This window comes from Prosopis cineraria, unplaced genomic scaffold, assembly GCF_029017545.1.
Source record: "Prosopis cineraria cultivar Desert tree isolate PC_DT_omini unplaced genomic scaffold, ASM2901754v1 PC2183, whole genome shotgun sequence".
NCBI classification, from domain to species: Eukaryota; Viridiplantae; Streptophyta; class Magnoliopsida; order Fabales; family Fabaceae; genus Prosopis; species Prosopis cineraria.
In genome coordinates, this window is record NW_026557508.1 from 3,637 (window position 1) to 15,185 (window position 11,549).

The window sequence follows — 11,549 nt, forward strand, 5'->3', positions numbered from 1 at the left end:
AAAACTTGATATTAATAACAAAATAAAAAATATATCAAAAATAAGTTGTCATATTTTAAAATTTTAACATTGAACATAATAATCTATAAATATAGATAGATTTAATTTCATTGATTTATATACTTAAAATATATGATCATATTTTATATTATAATTTTTTAATCATATATTTTTAAAGAATATTTATTAATAAAGATAAAATCTTATAAGTTTACGATTTCAATTTATGTTTTAAGTTTATATTTCTATCACAAATTTATTTAAATTCACAATTTTAATGACTTTAACCTTCGTTGACATTCAACTTTCAATTGATTTATTCATTGCTTGAAATCTAACACAATTTTGTACTTGTCTTCCTTGAAATGTTAATTTGATATTTTCGCAATATAATTTACATGATTTTATTATGATTAAAGTTCTTCTTCCCTTGATAACTTCAAGTGTCATTGGTTAAAATTCAGAAGTTTTACAATTTCTTTTTTTTTTTTTTTCATTTGCCGACCAATAGTTTTACAATTTCATCCCTGCCTAGCTCATTTGACTTTCTCTTTCCTTAATTTTCCTTTGAAGTTTTAGGCATATCTATACTTTACTAGATTATTTTCTATGTTCTCGCTTACAACTACCCAATAAATTATATATAATAACTAGATATATTGGTAAATTTTTTATAAATTCCTTAATTATTAGAATTTCTCTCTTTTTCCTTCACTTACCTTGAATTCCTTTTAGAGCATTAATTTTTTTTTTTGGGTCATGATTCAGAAGCATTCTTCTAAATCCTAGCCAATTAGGCAAAATGACAAATTACACAATTCATACCCGTTAAGCTCTAACTACCTTTTTAAAGGCAATGGTCCAATATGATCAACTAGCAATCGTTCAATAATAGTATAAAAAAGTTCAAGTTGATATAGTTAACAAGGTTAAACAACATTTAAGTAATTTTAAAAAAATTTTAAATTATTTTTATGCTTTTTTTGGACCTATTAGTAATTAGTAATAATTCAATTTTAAAAATCCTATTAATAATTAGTAATTCATTTAGTTAGATAGGACTTTCATGTGTTTTTTTTTTCATTTACTTTTCACTAAGGAAACCTCTCAGAGTCATAGTTCATCATTATGATTGTGAAGAAGAGCTCATGGTTTCCATGAAAAGGAGTTAATCAACAGAGGGGTCAAATTGGTAATTCAATCACAAGATACGCGCCACGTTGCAGAACGAGACATCCATGCTGGAGGGTGCAGTACCGCAATATCCGCTCCCAATATTTTTCAAAATTCCCTTTTTGCTCCTCCCACTTTTTCTCCAAGCTCTTTCAGTAACCCTCAGTCCCTCGCTCGATTAGCCTCTTCAGCGTCTTCAGCCCTTCCATTCACTGCAAATTTTTTCTGCGATTCATGGCCATTACCGCTCCTTCGTGAAGGTTTTCAATGCGCATTAAAGATAAGCTTCAATCTTCGTTATATTTTGAACTCTTGGTTCAAAAATAGTGGTTTCATGTTTCATTTATCATGTTGGTTGTCTCTATCATTGATGGATGCCTCATTCCCTGCGTCGTAGATTTCTGTTTCGTTTAATAAAATGAATGTTACGCCGTTTCTGGTCGCGTAGTAGGACAAATTCCTTATCTTCAGGTTTTCCCTCGTTTGGAGCCGTGTTGTATTTAGTTCATTGTGTTGACTTGAGTTTCGGCTTTTGGATCCTATTCTCTTTCTTGACGATTTAGGGCTTCATTCTCCATCTTTGGTGGCTGTACTCTCTTCTGATTCTTTGAGGGTCTCTGAATTCTGTTTTTCATGTAGTTCACTCTCATCTTCCTTGCGTTCAGTTTAAGAGAATGTAGCTATATCTTTAATGTTTTATTGGTCTGCTAACCAATTGGGTCACTGAGAAGCAACCGATCATCCCCTAAATTGGGGTGTTTTTCTTTGGATGTGATAAAGATAAAAGGGGTCTCTGCTCAGAATGACCATGGGTAATCCTGTTTTTGTGGAGTGGGAAGAACAAATTATATGCCAGGAGCGTGGGAATCGTGTAACTCACTTCTACTTAAGGGATGCATCAGGGAATTCAGTGCTTGCTGTAGTGGGCACCGAGAGGAGTATAAGGCATATGATGTATGTTGTGTCAGACGAATTTTTGCAGGCTTATGGATCCAGAGATATCATTTCTGGGTGTAAATGGCGGGCTAGAAGAGAGGTGGTAGACTGGCTGACATGTTTGGTATCGAGGAATAGACATCAACATATGGATGATTTGGGTATGCATTCTGATATATTTCAAGTTTTTATTGTTTTATTACAAAATCTGAATGACGAATGCATAATTTGTAGTTATGTCTCCTGGAATTCTATGCATAATTGGAATAGTTTGTGAAGGCATTCCAGAATTGTTTCAAGCAGATTGACCCATGATTTAGGTATCATGGTCTTAGTTCTTTCAATGACGTAGCAATTCAATCTTTGCATTATCTAATCAGCTTGATAGGAGCTGCCTTTAAGAAACTAGGTCAAATCTACCTGCTTTGATAATTGATTTATGACCTTTTTTTTTTTTTTGCTTATAGAATATTTTTTTTCAATGTCATTTCATGATTTACATAGCTCAAAGTTGCACAGTATCCACCAGATATTTGAGATACGGGGTTCCTTTAAGAAACTTGGTCAAATCTGCCTGCTTTTAGTTCGTTTGGCCTTTGAATTATTGATTGATCTGAATGACAGAATAAAATCTACAGAACTTTGTGATGGTTTCCTTTGACTGAATTGGTTAACTTCAAATGTTGATAATAATAATGTTTTATTTTTTTTTAAGGTAGTGACATAACTAATACTTTATTTATGAATTTAGAGTGTTGCGGTCAGTGGAATGGCCATTTAATTGAATATCAAATTTATATGATTATGTTTGAATAACGTATCTTAATCACCCTATGAGCAATTTTTAGCTGCTAAATTCTTTACAGATGACTGAATATGAGTATAATCATCAATTGTTGCCTTGGACTCTTGGTTGCTGCCCTATATTCCTTTTTGTTAAAACATCTTTAATCAAGTTATAAGATTTTTTCTTTTTAAACTTTTTGCGGAGCATAGTTAACTATTCCAAGGAAACCATTACAAGAGATTTTAGTGATATGTTTTGAGATTGCAGTCCTGCATGCACTGTTTCAATGCATGTGTATTGCCAGCTGTGTATGCTATATTTTGAAGTGGTAGTTGCATTTACATTCTTGGAAGGGTTTGATGCAGACCTACTTACCTTGTTTTTGACTCTTTCTAACATAAACATCAGCATTTATTGACTCTATGTAGAACGTTTCTGGTTGCCTTGATATTACTGGTAGCTCCTAGTTATGTACTTCTTTCTATTTTCTCCTTTTTTTTTCCCGTGTTTTGTCTTGTCTGACCCTAGCCCAATTATTTTGTTATCAGCAAACCCTGTTTCATGTGGCAGATGACTGGCCAATATCCATATGATCTGTTTGATATTTTATTCACAAGCCAACTTTTTTTCTTCTTATTATTGGATTTCTGAATGTTTTCAAGCGAAAAGATTAGGTGGTGGCAATTAAAAGGTGAGAAGCAAGATATTTTCAAGCGAAATCTTTTGGATAAAGGAATTTGGGATTCTCAGGGAAGTGCTAACATCATATGGGAGGATATGGCTAAAAAGATACTGGAGGTTGCAAAAGTAGTTTTGGGAGAATCGAAAGGTTCTGGTCCGAGAGATAAGGAGTCTTGGTGGTGGAATAATAGTGTACAGGACAAAATCAAGTATAAGAAGAACTGTTTTAAAGCCATACATTTGTGTAACAATGAGGAAAATTGGGAGAGGTACCGTATGGCTAAGAAGGAAACTAAGAGAGCTGTGGGTGAAGCTCGTTCCAAAGCTTTTGAAGAATTTTATAAGAACCTTGAGACGAAGGAGGAGAGCAAAATATTTATAAGATTGCCAAGAGTAGGGAAAGAAAATCAAGAGATCTAGAACAGGTAAGGTGTATTAAGGATGAAGAGGGAAGAATTTTAGTTACAGATGATGAAATTAAAAATAGATGGGAGACTTATTTTTCTAAACTTTTCAATGATGGAGAGGATTCATCTAGTAACTTGGAGGATTTAGTAACTGGTGAAGGAGAACAAAATTTGTTATTCTATCGAAAAATACGTGATAAGGAGGTAAAGGAAGCTCTTAAGAAAATGGCAAATGGTAGAGCTAACGGACCTGATTGTATATCTATCGAAGCGTGGAAATGTTTAGGTGAAGAAGGGGTGAGATGGTTAACTAAGTTATTTAATGTGATTTTACGGTCCAAGAAAATGCCTGATGAGTGGAGGAGAAGTACATTAATTCCTATTTATAAAAAAAGGAGATATTCAGAATTGTACTAACTATAGAGGGATTAAACTCATGAGCCACACAATGAAATTGTGGGAGAAAGTAATTGAGCACAGGTTGAGATTGGAGACAAGTATTTCTGAGAATCAATTTGGTTTTATGCCAGGTAGATCAACTACAGAGGCAATTTATCTACTAAGGGGATTAATGGAAAAGTATCGTTGTAAAGATAAAGATCTACACATGGTTTTTATTGATTTGGAAAAAGCTTATGACCGTATACCAAGAGAAGTGCTTTGGAAAGCGTTGGAAAAAAAGGGAGTACGGATTGCTTATATTAAAGCCATACAAGATATGTATGAGGGGGTAAAAACTAGTATAAGAACGCCTAGTGGTCAAACAAAGAATTTTCCTATAAAGATTGGACTACATCAGGGATCATCTCTGAGTCCTTATTTGTTCAACTTGATTTTAAATGTTTTGACGGAACATATTCAAGAGGAAATCCCGAAATGTATGCTCTTCGCGGATGATATAGTTTTTATAGCAGAGACAAGAGAAGAGGTTAATTGCAAACTTGAGTTATGGAGGAGGACATTGGAGTCGAAAGGTTTTCGTCTGAGTAGAAGTAAGACGGAATATTTATATTGTAAATTTGGTAAAGGACTATTCGAAAATAATTTGGAAGTGAAATTGGGAGATCAAATCATACCTCAAGTGGAAAAGTTTAGATATTTGGGAGCCATTATTCAAAATGATGGCGAAATCAGTGGAGATATTTCACATAGAATTCAAGCTGGGTGGTTTAATTGGAGAAAAGCTAAAGGAGTTATTTGTGACCGTAAGGTGCCTAATAAACTTAAAGGAAAGTTTTATCGTACTGCTATCAGACCGGCAATGTTATATAGTAGTGAATGCTGGGCTCTAACGGGACAGCAAGAGCATAAAGTTGGAGTAGCAGAGATGAGAATGTTACGATGGATGTGCGGACATACACGTAAAGATAAAATTCAAAATGAGCACATACGTGAAAAAGTGAGGGTGGCACCTATTGAGGAAAAAATGGTAGAAAATCGGTTGAGATGGTTTGGGCATGTACAAAGAAGACCAAGGGAGGCACCAGTGAGAAGAGTGGAACATATAACTTTGAGTCCGATTAAGAGAGGTAGAGGAAGGCCTAAGAGAACACTCTTGGAAGTTGTTGAACGTGATCTCTTAATTAATAATATTTCTAAAAGCTTAATAAATGATAGAACACAATGGCGTCTTGCAATCCATGTAGCCGACCCCACCTAGTGGGATAAAGGCTTGTTGTTGTTGTTATTGGATTTCTGAATGTTTAGAACCAAGAATATTGAATTTATGTTTTAAGTGTTTGGTATTGTTTTCTGTGGTTAATTCAGACAGATCTGTTGGCCTTTTAGGTTGACATGATTCATGTTTTGATTGTGCTTTGCATTTCAATACACATTAGATGTTTCATTTTTATATTGTTGTTATGCTTGATTATTTTAAATCTATTTGGTGTAAGTAATATTCTGTATGCTTTGTTTTAATAATTCAGTGCAGTATGTACATCCTTCATAGCACTGAGGTTCCCTTATCACTAGACGCTTCTGATTACTTTAATCATAGTATGGTGATTACGTTTAATGTGACATCAGCCTGTTTGAAAGGACTGGGCTTTGGAGACATAATAGTTTTAGCTTTATGATAACTTCTGTCACCTTGCTTCTCTGTTCAAAATAAATTTAGTTAAGAGGAGCAAAACAATGGGAAACAAAAGATACCAAACACTCTAGTTCCAGTCAGTCCCTTTGTTAATCCTCATGGGAGACCCTTAGAAAACCCGATCGCTGGATTTTGCATTGAGGATATAAAAGTTCTGATGGAAGAAACTTCTGATTTAAAATTCTCACAATCCATTCTCCCCAAAGACACTACAGTCATGCCAAAAACTGTACATTGCCATGTCCGTTTTGCCTTTTCTCCTCTCAAAACCAAGTCTTAGCTATAAAACCTGTAGATAAGGTGAACAAATACAACTCATAATGCTAAATCTATCCATTCAAAATCTGACAGCCACTTCTCAATTCGGAAACAGATGACTAACATCTCTGTACGTTTAAAACTCACCACAACTTATGCTTGTAAAGCTGTATTATTCCTGCAAGTCTGAAGTAAGATCGTTTGTGTAAATTCTTTTTAGTGCTACAGCTTTCTAGACAAATCCTTTCCTTTTGTTGATATGACCTTCAAGATTTTTTTACTAAGAAACACATTTTGCGGATTGGTTTCAACTTTCAAGAAATAAATTGAAAAGAATAAGGAAGAACTATAGGCACCTGAAGAATCCAATCTTCAAGTGCCTCTGTCAGGCAAACGAAAAGCATAGAACAAGCTAAGCGTTTCCAGCAATAGAGTAAGATCATAAAAACTTCTTATGATTTCTGGAGAAGTAAAAATTCCAGAAGATTTGTCACATTCAATGATTAAATTTCTGAAGTTGGAGCATTGTTGGCCATCTTTATCTAATATTCTTTTTTCCTGATTCAGATATAGCACATAATTTGGCCATGATTTTAGATGTACCTTTTGGAATGCCTTGCAGGCCTGTCAATCAACAATTAAATGAATAGTTAAAATATATGTTATTGCCCAGAGTTTCCCCAGTAGGGTGGCTGTAAAATGTATTGAAGAAACAATCTCAGCCTAACACTATGGCCCCATTCTTCTTGCTAGTCAGATTCTCTTCTATATCTTATCTTATCCCTAATTTTATGGGATTGAACAAATCTCTTTATGTAGTTTTATTCTCTGTTTTTATTGGGTAGAATCATGGGATCTGGTTGTGTGATTTTAGCTGACCAACATCCTTATATTGTTATCATTTTTCCCGTTCGAATAATGAATAAAAAACTTACAGTGTAAATTAATTATTATAAAGGGCTTAAAAGATTTTATTTAACTGACAACACCAGCTGCCAATGACTATGATTATTAATTTCGATAACCACAATATATTTAAATTATCTTCCTTGCAATTGGAATATTGGATGTCCTTATCTGAATGTAGGTATTCTTTCAAATAAGATTCTTAAGGCTCTTTTGATAAAAAGTTAGACTTCTATACTTAAATGATTTTTCCTTTTATCATTTGATCATTTTGGTTATGTCTCCTATTTCTAATTCAAGATCATGAGATGTGGGCAATGGCATCCCCTATTGTGCTTTTGATATGGTTGATGAGAAAATGGAACCCTGAGAAGATGAACAGGAAATTGAGGATTTGCTTGATGATGATCATTGGCATGATGTTGCTCCCCCTCCCCCCTTCTTTTTTTTCCATTTTGGATAGGTAGGACTGTAGGAGGATGAGGTTATGTCTGATCAAGAATGATCGATTTAGTTATTTTAGATTTAAGCACAGACTTTTGAAGTTTTGCCTAACATTTATATATTTATGATTGAAGTACTTGATATTGTGATTTATCAATGATTGTTTGCTTATGAGATATTCTTTAATGTGAGGTTGGTTTTCCGTATATGTTAGTCATTATAAATTATATATTTGTATGTCTTTAAACTTTAAAGTTCTTGCTACATTTATTTTATTGGAATACAAACGAAAGAGAGTCAGTTACATGTGCTGCTGGTAAAAGCCACCTGCTCTATCATAATTCTGTGCTTCATTTTCACATTTCTTATGCAACACTGTGAACGACATGCTATAGCATTTTGGAGCTCTTCCTATACAAGTGTGCTGGGTGCTATTAATAACTATGCTTAAAATCTCTTTGACAGATGCACTGATGAATGATTCGGCACAAGCTGTAAATTCTCTTGAAGCATTAACAACTGGAACCAGTGCTAATAAAACGTATTCATCTTACAAGATGGTATATATATCTAGACTACGCTACTTACCCTAGCATTCTTTTATGACTAATCTCTACCTCAGGCCTCACACCCTTCCCTGCACTGCAGGTTTCTAGGAAGTTGAAAATTCAAAGTTCCGACATTGAATGGTCAGGCACTTCTTGGTTTTGTGCTAAGCAGCTTAAGCACTACTCAGGATTTTGTAGGAACGGGACAACTATTTATGTAAGAAAATTGTATTTGTTATTGCACCTCAATCTTTGTCCTGATTCTTTTCATCTTTGACTTTCTATTGTTTGAAAATTTCTGATTCTTAGGATTTCTTTCTTCCAATATTTAGGTTCATTCATTTGTATATATCATGGCTGAAGAAGAAATTCAGTATCTTGGTTACATAGAAGACATGTATGAGGATAAGAAGGGGCAGAAAAAGGTCAAAGTAAGGTGGTTTCACCATGGTCAGGAAGTTAAGCAGGTTATGCCACAGCTGAATCTGCAACCTGGAGAAGTTTTTATCACATCTCATGTTCAAGTGGTTAGTGCTGATTGCGTCAATGGTCCTGCAATTGTTTTGAGTCCTAAGCATTATGAGAAATGCTTGCTTGCTGCATCACAAGCCTCTTCAGCTGATGTCCATGTATGCTCAAGGCAGTTTAAAAACAATAAGCTTAAGCCTTTCTCTCTCTCTAAGTTGCGTGGGTATTGTAACCAGTCCGTGCTTTCTTGTTTGAGTAGCCCTATCCTTTCTAAGAGAAAGGTGAAGCATCCAAAATTGCACAGAGAAGATGAAGAAGATCCTTCAAGGCCTAGCAGTAAGAGGAATAGAAGTTCTAAAGGGTACCAAATACTTGGAAAGGTTTCTTCTACTCTTCAAAACGCTGCCCGGAAGAATCAGATAACAGAATGTGAGCCAGTGTTCCCAATGCTAAAATTAAAACTGTCAAGAAAAACAATGGGTATTAAAGTTATCGGTCCTAAGCCCAAGAGTCATCCGTCTTTCAAGGATGATGATAGGATAGAGATTTTGTGTCAAGATAGTGGCATAAGAGGGTGCTGGTTTAGGTGTAAAATGTTACATACATCCCAAAAGAAGCTGAAGGTCCAGTATGAGGATATACTGGATGTAGATGGAAAGGGAAAGCTGGAGGTATGATTTATGTTTCCCTGTTTGTATGTGTACCTATGGGGGTATGACTTGCTAACCTGTTGGTTTTCTCTGTTAGGATGTAGAAAAAACGATAGATATAACTTTTGGCTTTAGCATTCCAATTGTCTCATAATAATATAAATTATTTCCTGAATTTGAAAAAATTTGAAGGAATGGATCCCTGCATATAGAGTGGCATCTCCTGATAAATTGGGTATTCGATGTACGGGCCGCTTTACAGTACGGCCACATCCTCCTGAAGATACTGCAGACCGTACTTTTGAGATTGGGATCCCAGTTGATGCTTGGTTGGGTGACGGTTGGTGGGAAGGGGTCATTACTGCAGTCAATGTTTGTGGAGTTGATACGCTGCAGGTTTATTCCCCTGGTAAGGCTGTAACATGAATATAATACTCTGTTTTCTTGTTGTTTTGTACCTTTTTTTTTTCCTGGTTCATCAAATTGCAATCTGAGTTATGTCAATAGTATAAAAATCTGGGTCAACTTGCCCAGTTAAACCGGTAAACTGTTAGACTATTGTATGGCCTATTTAATGAAATGTTTTATTTATAGTCGGTTTGATCATGGTTTGATTATAGTTTGAACTATTAACTCTTGAACTACTGTTTTGATTGGTTCAATGATTGATTTAGTTTTTAATACCTTACAAGAATCAGTGAATCAAATGTTTGTGTTAATTACAAATTGTCATCTCTTCAGGTGAAGGGAAGTTCCTTGTGCTTGAGAAGAAGAATATCAGGATTTCCCGAGACTGGGTTGGTGACAGGTGGGTTGATTTAACGGGGAAGCCTGACATTTGTAGCTTCTTATCTTCAAATGTTGCTTCCAGCATCCAGCCGTTACTTCAGTCCGCCGTGGCAGATGGATCTTTATCTGATTTTTCAACAACGACGGAGACTAAATTGTTGTCCATTCCCAAAACTGAGGTCCTAGACAAGGATGAGTCTCGATTATCTGGCTTCAGTGCATCGGATGACCAGGAAAATAGGGTGGTGGTCACGTTGGGAAAGCCTCTCGACGTCATTCATGAAGACCAAGATAATTACTCTCCTGATGCCAGTTTTGATGTCACTGACAAAGATGATACGAATGACAGCGATCAAGCCAGTGAGGACAAACTGAAGGTGGAGCAAATTTTGAGTCTGCAAAACTAAAACTTGATGGGGCAGAAGCAATAGAAGTTGCATGAATAGATGGTAATTCTAAATAAAGACTATCGTTCCTAACGCAATACTTGAATGTGGTGGGACCGAACCACATCCTGTACATATAGAATTTGGGAAGATTAATTATTTGGTGCATATACTTTTAACTTAATTGTAACTCAATTTTTAAATTTTAACTAGGTATAACTTAGTTATTATAGTTTAATCTAATTGTAACTTGATGCTTAAATTTTAACTCAATGTAATTTAGTACTTGAAGTCATAATTATAAGAATCAAATTTCAGGTGTGTTTAGATATTTGTTGGGTAATATTGATTATAAAAAATTGATTAATATTGTTAATTTTGAATATATTTGATTAAGTTAAGTGATATTATTGATTTATAAAATTGATTAATAAAATTTAGTTTAAAATTAATTGAAAAGCATGATTGAAAATGAGGTGAAGTTATGGTTTTGTAAAAATTAGAAAATGCCTTGTCCGATGCAAAGAGATTGAAAAAATTGGAAAAATATTGTCAAAATAAGATAGAAACGATTGAATTTTTTTTTTTTTTTAAAAAAGCAATTGTGGGTTTCATGGCTCAGTTAAAATCACTGTTTCATAAAGAGTGAATTTTTTTTATATTTCACTGCAGATAAGATATATTCAAACACTCTAATTTGAATTAAGTCTGACAGACTAATTTAAATAAATTTAAAAAATTTTAAGATTAGGCTTGACAGTTTATAAAATTTTTTTATTTAAATAAGTTTGAAAAATATAAGAAAAGCCCGAATATCTAATTTTTTATTACTAACAAAATAAAATTAATTTTCATTTAGCGCTCATAAACTCCCTCTTGGACTCATTGTTCGCATACTTCGCGCCCATAAATAAAATTTTAATATTCTAATAATGTTTGTTTTGACATTTTGAAAAATATTATGGAAAAATGGATACAAGAGGTTAGCTCATATGCTTTCATTTTTAATCTTTCAATGTTT

The 11,549-nt window shown here is 34.2% G+C and overlaps 1 protein-coding gene across 1 annotated transcript; it reads left to right on the top strand.

Annotated features, from left to right (window-relative positions):
* Positions 1 to 1,703: 1,703 nt before the first annotated feature.
* Positions 1,704 to 10,859, top strand: LOC129301536 (uncharacterized). Its single transcript, XM_054940093.1, has 6 exons — positions 1,704 to 2,270; positions 8,153 to 8,247; positions 8,336 to 8,452; positions 8,568 to 9,374; positions 9,546 to 9,762; positions 10,095 to 10,859. Exons 1-6 carry the CDS (start codon positions 1,976 to 1,978, stop codon positions 10,547 to 10,549), a joined length of 1,986 nt encoding a protein of 661 aa, XP_054796068.1. The 5' UTR covers positions 1,704 to 1,975; the 3' UTR covers positions 10,550 to 10,859.
* Positions 10,860 to 11,549: the final 690 nt, after the last annotated feature.